This window comes from Pteronotus mesoamericanus, unplaced genomic scaffold, assembly GCF_021234165.1.
Source record: "Pteronotus mesoamericanus isolate MK-2021 breed Mesoamerican mustached bat unplaced genomic scaffold, CSHL_Meso_final contig_50, whole genome shotgun sequence".
Taxonomy (NCBI): Eukaryota; Metazoa; Chordata; class Mammalia; order Chiroptera; family Mormoopidae; genus Pteronotus; species Pteronotus mesoamericanus.
This window is the reverse complement of record NW_026555186.1, coordinates 30,657,068-30,672,153: the sequence shown is the minus strand read 5'-3', so window position 1 is coordinate 30,672,153 and position 15,086 is coordinate 30,657,068. Positions and strand designations below refer to the sequence as shown.

At 39.5% G+C, this 15,086-nt stretch overlaps 1 protein-coding gene across 1 annotated transcript in view; it reads left to right on the top strand.

Moving 5' to 3' along the window:
• Nucleotides 1–15,086, top strand: part of DMGDH (dimethylglycine dehydrogenase) — a 54,869-nt gene that overhangs the window by 9,399 nt on the left and 30,384 nt on the right. Inside the window, exons 5-9 of the mRNA XM_054578520.1 lie at nucleotides 2,394–2,598; nucleotides 8,609–8,857; nucleotides 10,666–10,864; nucleotides 13,845–14,014; nucleotides 14,400–14,553. Coding sequence (XP_054434495.1) covers nucleotides 2,394–2,598; nucleotides 8,609–8,857; nucleotides 10,666–10,864; nucleotides 13,845–14,014; nucleotides 14,400–14,553 — 977 coding nt within the window. The remainder of the gene's footprint in view (nucleotides 1–2,393; nucleotides 2,599–8,608; nucleotides 8,858–10,665; nucleotides 10,865–13,844; nucleotides 14,015–14,399; nucleotides 14,554–15,086) is intronic.

The following is a 15,086-nucleotide window of genomic DNA, read 5'->3' as shown; positions in this document are numbered from 1 at the left end:
CAACCTGGTATGATAAATATGTGTACAGAAGGACTGTTATTAAATATGTGTATTAAAAGACTGTGATTTTTACTAAATCAAATGTAAAAGTACCGTACTATTTTACTATACAAATATCATCTAGCTTGTAGCTATACTTCCCTGACACTTATATACCAGGTATTTATCTAGTTTTAACCAAATTTGACTGAGAGAATCCACTTGAGAATTGTATCTTTTTTTTTGCTGGGTGATAATCTAATTTGCATAATAATAACAATGACTAACCACACTACATGACACTACAGCACATATTTATGTACCAGTTACTATGCTAAGCCCTTAACATGCATAATCTTATTTAATCTTCACAGTAATAATATAAGGTATACAGTTACAGGAAATTATAGTTTAGATGGTTTACGTAGTGGGTCTAAGCTCACCCAGATAAAAAGAGCTGAGCACAGATTCAACCTCAGGCTTTCTGACTCCTTCATACATACTGCCTAAGGGTACTGGGTAGGGCTGTTCAGGGAAGCAGAGGCTTATTCTTCTCCCTGGTGACTATTGTAAGTATCTCTGGTACCTGAGGGCTTGTATTGTTGATGGGGGTGCTGAGGTTGTTTGCCTTGTACATCTTTGCAGGCTTCTGGCACACTCTTGTCTATGGTTTTGTGTGATGCCAGTGTGACGGCAGATTGGTGTGGCATTGCATCATCTGCATTGAAATTCCATCACTGCTACTACTGAGGATATGCTTATATCTGTTTATATGTCAGTCTTGGAACACTTTGCTGCAAGTTCTCACCATCACAGATTTTTCTCAAGGGCATTAGGCAATGGAGACATGTGGAAAGAGTATTCTCTGGCTCTTGCGAAGGGTGTTAAATTAAATAGTTATAGGATCACTGTAATGATATATCCTTTATAAAACATCAATGGAACATTTGGAAGACTACAGTAGTATGAATTCCATTCTAATCAAAAGCCTCTTGCACTAAACGTGTAACAAGAGGATTAGTAATCAAAGACTTCCCACAAAGAAAAGCCCAGATGGCTCTACTGGTGAATTCCATCAGATATTCACAGAAGAATTAATACCAATTCTTCACAAGCTCTTTCAAAAATAGAAGTGAACCCTTCCCAATTCATCTATGAGGCCAGTATTTCTGTGATACCAAAACCAGATAAAGACGTCACAAGGAAAGAAAGATTGGTATCCCTTATGCATATTGACACAAAAGTTCTCAACAAAATACTAGCAAACTGAATTCAGCAACATATAACAAGGATTGTGCAGCACGACCAAGTGGAATTTACTCCAGGAATGCAGGGTTGGTTTAACATCTGAAAATCAATCAATGTAGTACTACGTTAATAGAATAAAAGACAAAAACAGATAATCACCTCAACAGATGCAGGCAAAGAAGTTGACAAAACCTACTTGCACGTATTTGGTGCCCAACAGATTTTTGATGAATGGCTAAGACCTAAAGACACCACTTCACAGTGTGCACCTGCATTTCACCTGAGTTTTGTTCTTTGTTTCCCCCACATCACCTAGCCTCAAGCCCTACCACAAAGTAGCTCCTTAAGAATTAGTTGTCAAATGACTGAGTTAAATTTATATTTTTCTGACACTAGGTATACATTTAACATGTGAGTTTACTAAGAGTATTAAATAATTAAATATAAATAATTGATGAGTTAGTGTTAGATTTGACTGCAAATGTCCAAAACCAAAATAATGCTTAAACAAGATAGAAGTTGATTTCTTTTACTGAGACAGTCTGGGCTTGAATGGTGGCTCTCTTCTATGAAGGCTTCAGGGCCTCAGCCATCTTCCATATCACTGCTCTGTCATTCCTAGGGTGTGGCTCTTATGTTCTTATTCTAAGATAGCAGCTAGAACTCTAGCCATCATGCGTGCATCCCAGACAGCAAGATGGAGGAAGAAGTGCCAAAGAAGAAGGGAGACAAAGGCATATGCCAGTTGTCTTTTTATAATAGTTTGTGGAAGCTGCCACATGACACCTGTATTCACATTTCATTGACCAGAACTTAGTAATTGTTTTATCTGTCAGCTGGAAGTAATAGCTGGCAACTATTGGAAACTCTTTGTTTTTAGTGTCTAAATAAACATTCAATTTCTATGCTATCAGGAGAGAAGGGAGAATGGATATTGGAGACAATTACAAGCGTCTCTCAGATAGCCTGTCTACTTAACTCTCAGGATGAGTCCTGCCCAAGACTGAATTTCAGTACAGGGGAAAAAATGTGCAGACTGATCAATTTGATGCCCCGATGCATTTTTCAAGTCCAGTTTTATTAAACATTTGCTGGCAGAATATAGTTATACTGAACAGTGAGTACATACTCTTTTGACTATTGTTTATTTTTTATGATCAATTTAGATTTTAGCTGGACTGTACAATCCTGGAGATGGTCACATTGATCCTTACTCTCTAACTATGGCCCTGGCTGCTGGGGCTAGGAAATATGGTGCCCTTTTAAAATACCCCGCACCAGTGACTTCTCTGAAAGCCAGGTCAGATGGAACATGGGATGTTGAAACACCACAAGGATCGCTGAGAGCAAACAGAATTGTGAATGCTGCAGGTAAGTGTCCCACCTTATTTCTTTTTAATTAGTGAGGTTTTTTCAAGTGGCAAAGAAATAAGATGTTATGACATAAAGCAATGTTTTATACTATGAACACTGTTATAAAACACCAATGCTTCCAAGGTGAACATGTTGTCTGTTTCTCAGCTACAAAGCTCTCCCTCCATCACTGCTCTGGGTGGAGGTACCACTGTCCTTGGTCTTAGTTACCTGTAGAAACTTGGTATTCCTCTCCATACCCCACTTTATTTTGGTCTTGACCATGTTTTGCCAAATTATGCTTCATTTTCCTTCCTTATATTCACTCTTTTTTTATCAATAACCAAATTGTAGTGTTCAAACTCATGAGCATCTTCTTTGTTCTCAATTTGCTTTTGGGGGGCAGATTTGATCATTTGTGTTCTCTCTCATCCATTTCTGACTATTTCAGTCTACTCAAAAAGCTTTTAATCATTTTCCTTTCAGAACATTATTAAACATATTTCATAATTTTTTCTTAGGTTGCTCTGTTACAATTTAGACTCAGAGTAGAGTGAAGCCAAAAGGAATGTTTAAGATAATCTAACAACCCACTCATTTTCCATTTATGGAAACCAAGGTGAAAAAAAGGCCATGCCACTTGACAAAGTGACACTGTTTTGTCAGTGCCAGGATTTGGATCTGGATCTTCTGATTCTTGAGTTAATAGAATGACTTTGAGTTAATGAGAAATTACTTTCTAACAGGTCATTTCAACTATTACACATACAAAAATAAATTCTTGTGCAAGTGAAAATGCTTATGCAGTCTAAATTGGGCTGATACTTTATATTTACCTATAGTTCATAAAGGTTAAGCAGGAGTCAATAACTGACTTTCTTGTGGTCTGCTCTTTGAATCAGTGTTTGGATTATATAATGAAAACAATCTTTATTACATATTAGCGCAAATGATACGCCATGTGGACTTGTTAGAAACATGGACCCTTAAGATTCTTTCCTCTTAATTGTAACTTTGATTGATGTTATTTTTTGACAAAACACTTTTAGTGATTCTAAGAAAAAAAAATCATGTATTTAATATTTAAGAATTAAAATTATTTCTGAATCTTTCCCCCCATGTCCCTCATTTGAAAAGCACAAAAATATCATGCCTTCCTTGATATCGTTTGAAATTTAAGACACAGCTATGTAAAATGACTTGCCTAAAAAATGGAAAGCAAAGGCACACAGTGCTGCTTTCTTTTGCACCTTCACTTGCCCCCACCCCCACAGTCCGCATGTGCTATCCCCTACCCCTCGCCATCCTTGGGCACCTCTGGTTTAAACTCTGCTGGAATATCCAGGGCAGTGAAATCCTTCATCCTTTTTTTCCAAGTAGAAAGGATTCTTTGTAATCTTGTAACATTCTTTATGGTCTGATGAATTCAGCCCCTAAAACATTTTACTGTTTTCATAGCGATAGCAAATACTAAGCAAACACACTCGACTTCCAGGTCAGCACCCGTGGCAGACATTGCTAACTGATCCCCGCACCCATTTCAGGCAGGCTTGGATAAGCCCCACCCTTTTTCTCAACACAGTGTTTCAGGCAGCCACACACTCCCAACTGATATTTTGAGAAAGAACACAGAAAACCTTAATGTAAGACATTTCTCAATTATTTTCCTAAAATGGATAAAATCTTGTTTATATAGTTCATTGCCATTGTAATAATTTTTTTTTTCTTAAACCTCAAACTGTGGGGAATAAAGAATCACTGGAGAAAGAATAGTTTTCGAAGAGATCTGACCTAAACCCAGGATATTGTTTACCAGATTAAGTACATATTCTGTGCAGTGGTGAAATCTTGTGGGCTGATCGGTGCAGGTTGGGCAATGGCCAGGAGTCCTAGAGAACAGCCTTCTTGTGCCAGCCTTCTGTGGAGTGGTAAAGACAGGCCCATACCATCAGCCTATTTCTGGATGTGCTTCCCAAGCCAGCACCGTGGAAGCAGTTCTCCAGGACATCTCCCTTTGGTCTTGACCCTGAGCCTCTTACCCAGCCATTTGCTCCCGTTCCCATCCTCATTGGTAACTCCAGGCAACTCCTTGTTGACAGTTGTATTAAGAACTATGCTATCTAAATTTTTAATTAAGTTTATTGGGATAACATTGGTTAATAACACTATATAAGTTTCAGGTGTACAATTTTATAATACATCATCTATATATTCCATTAATTCCTTATTTCATTCAGATCATATCTCTGTCCCAAATATTTTTTTCTTTTCCACCTTCATCTCTTCTCCTCCACTGGGCAAAGTTATTGGAAAAAAAAATATAACTGATTATATATTAGTAGTCCATGGAAAGTGTGAGTGGTGTGAGTCTTAAAAAAAAAACAACAGACTTTATTTAAAGTATAGAAGCTCCTCAAATGGTAAGCCTCAACAATTAGGGGCAAAGGTTCAGATATGCCCCTAATTGAATTTAATTCAATTCTAGAATTAAAGCTAACAAAGATCAATTTCATGAATGAAAGCCACCACCTGCAGAAGGCATCATGCTAACCTGATCTGTGCATGTGTGCCTGAGAGCGGGCTTTCCAGACTCACTCAGTGAGATCAGGATGTCTTTCAGATTCTAGTGAGGCTCTCAGGCCAGTTCTGAAATCTAATTAGAGTAACCAGCATGTAGACTTGGAAATATAAACAAAATGTCAAAAGATGTAATGGCCACTGTCATCTACTCAATTGTACAATAACCTGTTAGAAGTTTCTTTACATAGAGTCATAACAGAAGGCTACTGGGTCTTTAGGAGGTGTGTGAAAAGGAAAATCTAACAGAAAAGATGTGCATGGGATGCTGTGTCCCCAGCATTGTTCAGGGCAGTGGGGCTCTCTTGACCGGAGTCAATGTATTGCCAACCATGTGACTCGGACAGGTTGCTCATTTGTGAAACAGAGATAATAGTGTCTATCTCAAAAAGTTATTATGATCAGTAAATGAGCTAATAATGTAAAGTACTCAAAACAGGGTTTACCAAATAGAAAACACTAAAAAAATTCAGTATAATAATAATTATTATTATTATTATTTCCTTGAAAGTCTGTGCCCTGCCTGGTCTGAGAGACACTTGCATCAGGGTATCATAGTATCATAGCTACTTGGTACCAGCCTTAAGATTACCTGAATCCTTTTACTTCCTCTATAGTCAACTGGCACCCATTCTGCTGCTAAGTGGACTTCCCCAAAAGCTTGGTTCTCAAGTTAATGTGCATAAGAATCACCATGGGAAGGTTCCCAGATTTTAAATGCATTCTAATTCAGGTGGTCTTGGTGGAAAGCTGTATTTTAACCAAGTATTCCAGGTATTGTGTCATCTGTACCAGTTGGTCTGCAAAACATGTTTTGAGGAGCACTACTATACTTGCGTTCCTATGGGAGACAGAATGAAGTAAGTTCATTCTTAAGGAAGCAGAGCTGGAGAACAGTTTCTGACACCCTTGATCTCTTGGTGTGCAATAGCCTAACTTGCCTTTAGTATTTGCTTTAAAAACTGCTTCATTCTACCTTCTTTGTATCCCTCCTGTGAGGTGCAGCTCAGGGACATGGGGAAGGAGCTATTAATGATGACGCAAGTTTTTCCTTTGCGTAAAGATAAATGTTTCTCTTGACATCATTTCCAATGGATTCATTAAGCCTGAGATAACTTTGTAAACTTTACTTAAGAGTTTTCCTGATATGGCAAATCAGAAGTGTGATCAGATCATGCCAATGTGAAGCCCAGTGTTCAGCCAAAAGAATTGCTTAATTTTGCCTGATATTCCACGTCAGTAAATGTCCCTGTATAATCATCACTGCCAAGTATAAACCATAGTACCAGTAAACTTGTCCTCAAACCTGTACCCTTCATTTTAAATCCATTTCTAGTAATCAGTGATTTTTTTTTGTAACTGGAAGCCATTTCCAGCCATGATTTTTATTGATTCTTCTCTTCAGTGTTTTTCAGATGATAATGGTATAGTTTTTAGATGATTCCTCCACATTTGTCTCTATTCCCTTTGCATTTGGTGGGTAGGTGATCTAGCAGGGGTTGAGGTGTACTCCTGGCTTGGTCTTGGTTAACTTGATTGACATGTAGAGGAGAGAATGCCAACAAACACCACCACATATGAGAAAGCATCATAGAACATTCCGTGGGGATATTCCAAGTCATATAGTTATATGATACTTAAGCATATGTTTCCACTTTTAATGATAAAGTATATTAATAAGCAAGCAATTAGACTGAGACATTTATAAATACGTTTGAATAGGCTAGAATTTATTATATTCATTTTATGTTTTTAGTTGAAACAAATATATTGAGAATATTGCAGTGCTTTGAATTACTAGACTAAATATTTTGGCTTTTATATTTTAAAATTCCTCTAGTACATAAAGCTAGAATATGTGGCTTTACTGTATTTTTCCTACAAAACTCTGGCATTAGTAATTCACATCTCCCTACTAGCGCTCATACATCCTCTAAATTATTAAAAGACCGACAAACAGCTCTAACACCCACCACTGAGATTTTTGGTTTGCAAATGAACACCCATTTCTGGGGCTATTATACAAGTGTGACCGACTTAGCCGTTAGGCCAAAACATAACAACAGACCAGAGTGATGTTTAGATGGTTAAATAGAAATAAACTTTGGCACAGAAGAATACATAATCTGGATTTCCAGACTGACTGGTAATTGATGATTCTGCGCCTTGCTCTGAACTTCATAATGACACAGACTTCAGAACCCCTCATGAGTTTCTGGGGGTGGTAGGGGAGAGTGGAAATAGGAATGATTAAAAATTTAGAGAGTAAAACCCCTAAGGAAATAAATAAGATTCCCTAATCATTTGAATGATTACTCAAAATTATGAAACAAACAAGTATAGAGAACCCTCCCCCCCCCCAATAATACATCAGTAGGTGAGGAAATACAACATCCCTAAGAAATAATTATTTTTATCATTTTAGATTCTAAAATACCTTTATACATGTAAAGGAGTCTTGGATTTTTTAAATGAAGTCTTCCTGCAGTGAAAAAAGGAGTAAGATTTGATGATTCATGGTGTCCCCTTGTGACCTTGGGCAGGTCTGTTTCTCTCTCGGGACTTGAGCTCCACATCTGTATTCTGAAGAGTCACCCGAGGGGAAATCGAGGGTTCTCTCATCCACAAATCATCTGGTTCCATCTTTGGCAAAGGAAAAAGGTCACATTCGTTCCCACCAATGAGACAGTCCCCACGCGCACTGTGTAGTGGGGAACATTGGCGGTGGGAGCCCCCGCTGTCTGTGAGCCCTCTCCCCTTGGCTGCGGCACCTCTTCCCTCCTGCCCGGGACTCTGGGTGCCTTCGTGCCCTTTGCGAGACAGGATCTTACAAACATATTCAAATTAAACTTTTAAAATAACAGAGAAAACTTAATGAGCTATCTCTCCCCAAGTATATATATTTTCAAATTGTAAGTTGACAGAACAATTCTGTATTTGAGGAAGTTCAGGCACCAAGGAGGGCCTGGGGAACAGAGGGGCTGACTTTCAGGGCTTTATTCATGACTCTGATGCGTTAAGTTGATCACATCCATGGGGTGGGGACCGGTCTTCCATGCCTGATCATCTCTATGCTGCAAGGAGGGTCAGGCCATTACTATCTTTCTTATCAACATAGGTACATTTTATATATTTGAATTGTTTTGTCCTTCAAACATATGTTTTTGTTTATTTTCCTGCCCACCTTTGCTTATGGGAAAAATACTTTTTCAGAAATAGGGTTCTCTTAGACTACAGAATTATCTTCAAAACTCTGGGCAATGAAAAATATTGTCTTGTCTTCTCTTCCTTTATCTGATTTTTGCAATGACAAAAGTCGTTATAACATTCTTTAGACTTTTCCATGAGCACTGAAGTCTTCTATTTTATGCTAATATAAATTGCTGTTATCAGTGTCAGATGTGGTATGTTTGTATATGTGGTGACATTTAAACATGCTTTTCTATTTAAGGATTTTGGGCTCGTGAAGTAGGTAAAATGGTTGGACTGGAACACCCTCTCATTCCGGTTCAGCATCAGTATGTTGTTACTTCGACTATCCCCGAAGTAAAAGCTTTGAAACGAGAACTCCCTGTGCTCCGTGACCTGGAAGGGTCTTACTACCTCCGACAGGAGAGGGATGGGCTCTTGTTTGGCCCATATGAAAGTCAGGAGAAAATGAAAGTTCAAGATTCATGGGTCACCAACGGAGTCCCTCAAGGTAAGTTTAGCAAATGTGAGTATGTGCATCTCAGACATGTACGTTTTATCCTCCCCAAGACCGGGGGCTGGCTATAGAATAAGATGATGCCATGATACTAGCCTATAGGATACCTAGGATATTAGAGGTGAGGGGTTTGAGGTAACCTCTGTTCTCTTATGCCTTTGGATAATCACAGCAGGGAGTAAGGAAAGAGGGAAAAGGCAGTTGAGGGTGGAGAAGCTGAAGAGACATGCTCCCCACTGCCTTGGAAGGCTCTAGGTAATTTTTGCCTGCCCATACCTACCTCCTGCATCTCCACTCTTTCCTTTACCGCCCCCCAATGCCGGCCCCCGCACTGGGTCTAGTTTCCAGATTTGGATGTAGCTGCTACTATGCTCTGACAGTTGAAAACACAACAGGTATCAAAGACAGGATATCCGACCTGCTAACAATGAAAGCCTTGGAGTCTTTCGCAGAGTGGGATAGGTTAGGACTACACTCTGACGTCCTACCTACTCCATGCGTGGATGAGGAAAAGGCTCAGGCCTCTATGCTAAAGCAGGAGGTACTATAGTTTCTCTTTCAAGTTCTGTAAGGGAAATGACCTGTTTTTCTTTTTCATGAAACATTTTAACAGAGCCAGATTAAAGATTGGGTCAACCAAGGAGGTAGTAACATGTCATTGGGACACTGAATTATTTTAAGGGATATAAAGAAATGGAGGAATTTATACTTTCTAGAATTATACTTTGATAAGCTACTTGAGATAGAAACTGAATCCCTCCCTCCTAATTCCTCAGAGAACACCTATGCCCTTGTCACAACAAGGGGTCACTAAACTGCTTTCAACAGAAGTTGGGCCAGTTATCTGAGGGCTGTGGCTTGGCTGAGTGGGTGGTGCACACTCGGGCCGGAGCAGAATAGCTCCTGACCTCAGAGGGAGGGCTGATCCGCCACCTGGGAACCTCCCTCTTTACTCTCCCCATGCGGGCAGCCTCGCCCCCCCAAAAAGATTAGACAAATACTTAAGTAATTCAGTTGGAGGGAGAGCCAGGTTGTTGGCTGGCCCTGAACGCCACATGCCCTCGTCCAGTCCTGACGATCTCCAGGTCTCCATGCCCCTGACCCGCCACACAGCCCCTGGGCAGAGCAATACGAAGCTGTTGACTGCTGTGTGGGAAAATCATCAGTAGTGGCAGACACGTCCTTTTTGAAGGTGATCTGTGGCCCTGCCCTCAATCACAGTGCATTTTAGGACTGGCGAGATGACTGTACTCCCAGGCTCTGACTCTCTTCTCAGAATTCTAACCCTCGGGTGTGTTTGGGAGCAGGCTCAGGCAAAAGGCCGCCATGCCATCACTTTCCAGCTGAGAGTTAAAAGGGGTCTATTGACTCACCACCTTAGATCCTGGCATAGTTTTCCACTTAGCCTCAATGTCCTGACAGGGCTTGGTAGACTTCCGTTTGCCCTCACCTGGGAGGATGAAGCAGATTTTGTGGTTATTTGAAGGATAAAAGATCTCTTTTAACAAACCAAATAATTGTTATTTGTTATTTTAAAGTGTGATTATATTAGATACTGAAAACTGTTAAGATGTATAAATTTAAATTTTCTATTAATTAAAAAGTTAATTTCCATGATTTTATTGTTTCAAGAAATAACATTATTGTCCCCAATAATATACTTTAGACTTAAAAAAGGAGAGGATGTACCTTCCTAACAGGCCATCTTTAAGTGTAAGCTGATTCAGAGACTTAAGTCACTTTAGAGTACTTGCCAGTGCCACTGTGGCATCCTGGTCAGTCATGTTGGCATGTCCTTTCAGGGTTTGGAAAGGAGCTCTTTGAGTCTGACCTAGACCGAATCATGGAACACGTCGAGGCTGCCATGGAAATGGTTCCAGTCTTAAAAAAGGCTGACATCATTAATATCGTCAATGGTCCTATCACCTATTCTCCTGACATTCTGCCGATGGTGGGTCCCCATCAGGGGGTCAGGAACTACTGGGTGGCTATAGGCTTTGGGTAAGTATCTCCATGTAATTCAACATTTATTTTAGATAAGGCTTATCCCATAATCTCAGGCCAAAAATGGAAAATGGGAAAGGGGCAGAGAGCTTTCCCTTTCATGACCAATGAAATGGGAGTAATGAAAAAATGTAGTCTTAAAACGCTGACTGTATAATGGTTTAATTACTTGTAGAAGTTTTTAAGATTTGCACACAGAAGAGCAATGATTGCCTGAAAATTTCTCTTTGCATATTTCCTGCCATTTCCATTATTTGTGTCTCTTTTTATGCTGTGTATGTTCAGAGAGGTCAGTTGGCTCCAATTTTACAAGGATGTTTTCATAATAAAATGTGACAAAGATAATTCAAAAAATCTGACGAACAATACATCTGATGTTATTTTCGCCATAACTCATGTTTATCCAACATGATTTGTTTTTGTTTATGATTTCTCAGGTGGCTTACTATTAATGTCCATCACCCATTTGATGTTTCATCTCTAATATTTGTGCCATTAATTTGGTTAATATTAATGTCAAACCCCATTTACTATCACATCACAACTTCTAATATTATATTTTTCTTCCCCATTTTATTTGACTATCTATTCAACTAATACTTAATGATTGCCGGTTAGTGTCGGGTCCTGGGCTACGGCTGAGAACAATCTGGGCAGAGGCACGAAGCTGGTTGAGTTGCTGTTCTGCCAACAGTAGAGAAGCTGGGGTCTCAACTACAGAAGCAGCAGTACGGACTGAGATAGAGCAAATTATTTAGATTTGGTGATTAATTGCATTAGGTCCTGAGGGAGAGACAAAAATAGCAAATGATGGCCACCTTTCTAACTTGACCCTTGGTTGGATGCTGGAGACCATGGGTAGAGAGAACCAGGAACATAATGAGTGTCATTTTAGGTTTGAAGTATTACGTTTAGATTTGTGGGACATCCAGAGGAAAAAGACGAGGTAGCAATATGGGACTGGAAGGAGTAGTGTAACGAGGGCTTAGGTAAGGTAACCCTGTAGAGCCCACATGTAGGCATGTGCATGTGGAGGTGTTTCCCTTGCGCCTTACTTGTGTATCTTCTTTGGAGAAATGTCTAATTATATCATTTGCCCATTTAAAAAATTGGGTTTTTTTATCATTAAGTTGTAGGAGTTTTATAAAATACATTCTAGATACAAGATCCTCATCAGGTTTACCTTTTTTTCTCCCACTCTGTGGGTTCTTTCACTTTCTTGATAGTGTCCACTGAAGCACAAAGTTTTTAATTTTGATAAAGCCCAGAATGTGTGTTTTTTTAATTAAATTTATTGGAGTAACAGTGGTTAATAACATTATATAAATTTCAGATGTACAACTCTATAATATGACATCATATAATCTAGTGTGTGCTCACCACCTGAAGTCCAGTCTTTTTCCATCACCATATGTTTGACCTTGTTACCTTTTTAATCCTCGTTATCTTCCTTCCCCTCTGCTAATCACCATACTGTTATCTTACCTATGAGGTTTTTGTCTGTCTGTCTTTCTGTCTGTTGCCTTTTGTCTTATGCCCCATATATTATGGAAATCATATGGTTCTTATCTGGAGTTTCCTCAAAATTAAGAATAAAACCCCCATATGACCCAACAATCCTTCTGGGTATCCACCTGAAAATTTTGAAGACACTTATTTGTAAAGACATACAGTATTTTGCCATGTATAATGCACACTTTTTTGCCCACATTTTTTGAGGGAAAAATAAAGATGTTCATTATACAGGGGCAGTACCTGAAATACCCTGTATCTGTTTTTGTATTTTGTAATTATTTGTTGCATAAAATTTTTTGTACCATAATATGTTAAAAAACAAATGCTAAAATTCCTTTATAATACCAAAAAAAGTATCTAAGTACAAATAAATAAATGATTGAATTTAAAAATTAAAATGAAAGATTTTTTTCCTGAAAGTTTGGACCAAAAATGTGGGTGTGCCTTACACATGGCACAATCACAGCATTACTCACAGTAGCTATTTCTTATGTAATATGACAGAAGGGCCACCTTGGCCGCCCCTCCCAGCTCAGCAGTGATCCATCCATGGTTCTGAAGGCCAATGGTGCCCATATCTGGCTAAGCTGCTGTTATCTGGGGCACTGGGATTTCTTGCATTTAGAGGTCTGCTCATGTAGCTTCTTTTCTTGGTCATCTCCCTGTAACTTCCTCTCACCCAGTTCCTCAGAAGCCTCTCTTAAACCACAGGTAAACCCATGGCAGAGACCTTCATTAGACAAGAGTGAGTGGCAAGAACAGCCCATAGCTAATGTTAAATCATGATTCCTCTGTCTATGTCACAGTATTTGCCACAATCATGTTCTTGGTTTTAAAGCATCTTCATATGGCAATAAAAAACAAGCCCATCTTCTACGCTAAGTGACCCATTAGTTACAAAATATAGGGAGAGGCCAGTGCTCCTTTTTGGCTCCTCCCCAAAAGCCCCAGGGTGAGTGCCTCTGTCTGAATGCTTCTAAGATGATGGCCCAAGGTCCTTGCACTGAACTAAACTAAGTCAGAGAACAAATTGAGCACACCACTCCACAGTGTCCATATTTCTCCTGCAAATTTCCTATCAGCATAATCACAGATCAAAAGGGCTGATAAGATGCCATCTACAGCTGACTGTTGCTTCCTTCACCCCATTTCCCTAAAGTGAGCATAATTACTAGCTAAGTAAGAGTTGGCCTTACTAGCTCAGGAAGAGTAGGCTATTTTGCAATCATGCATCTCTTGAAAATGTGGAAACAAACAGGTATTAAGTCAGGCACATTTAATATGGATGTCTAAATATGTTTTCTTTTTGAGGAAAAAATAATAGCATAAAGATTATGCAGATTATGTGTTCTGAATAGCACAGAACACCCCACTTTCAACGCCCTGGAAAATATTTGGACATGTTTTGTTGTTTGAAAATAACATGTGTTAGTAACAGTGTATTTATCTCTATATTTGAAAGATATGGCATAATTCACGCTGGTGGGATAGGGAAATATCTCAGTGACTGGATCCTGCATGGAGAGCCTCCTTTTGATCTGATAGAATTGGATCCCAATCGCTATGGCAAATGGACAACCACTCAGTACACTGAGGCCAAAGCAAGAGAGTCATATGGATTCAACAATATTGGTAAAGTGCAAACTACTGTTGTCCACAGAGTGTGTGCAAAATTAACTTACAGCGCCTATGACTTTAGGTGCTTTTTGTTCTGTGCATTTTGGCGGGAGTGGTCAGGGATTCTAAGAAGCCTTGTGCCTCTAAGATGCAACAAGGAATCTATATTAAAGTGTATATTTAATGTGTGGAGTGCATCAGTGATTTTCCGTTTTAAATTTATTTTTTACTTTACCCTTTATGATCCAAATAAAAATGACAGCTTTGAGGGGTTTTTAAACATAAATTTATGTTTATATGGTTCTGGATTTTAAGTAGTGCCTTCCATTTTGTGAATCCCTTCAAAGTATTTTATAGCTTTGGTTAAATGCTATTTAGAGTACCGGTTTTCCTTTTTCAGTTGGATATCCTAAAGAAGAACGGTTTGCCGGGAGGCCGACTCAGCGAGTCAGTGGGCTTTATAAAACCCTGGAGTCCAAATGTTCCATGGGCTTCCATGCAGGCTGGGAACAGCCGCACTGGTTCTACAGACCGGGCCAGGACACTGGGTACAGGTCAGTGAATGACTTAACCTGCCTGTGGCTCTGACTAAGACTGTAATTTCCAAGGTAGATTGGAGGGACACCAGAGGGATGTCAGTGCCGTCTCCCCGCACCGACCCTATCACTTCACCCCATTCCTACAAAATTTATTTTCCGGCAGTGGAGGCATTAGTCTATCCCTCATGACACTGGCCTACATCTAGGGCCCATTCAGCCTCAAGAGCCCTCCAGCCGGCCCTGGGGAAGCCCCTGCTCGGCATTTTCCAGGAGCTCAGAGGAATCTTCGCTTCCCCTCCAGATCCCCACATGCCTTCGATTGGCTCCTAAAGGTTTGTTTTGGCTCAGGATGCCTGGTCGAATCACGTAGTATGGAAACAGCATGGATATATAGGTCTTCTGTTGATCAAGGAATAGCTCAAAGCAGCTACTTCTTACTGTGTGCACAATGAGTCGTGCAAATCATATGCGCTCTTGATAAATTAGGGAAAAGTATCATTTACTTAGCATTTGAGGGTAAGCCAGAACATAAAGAATGTCACTAAAAC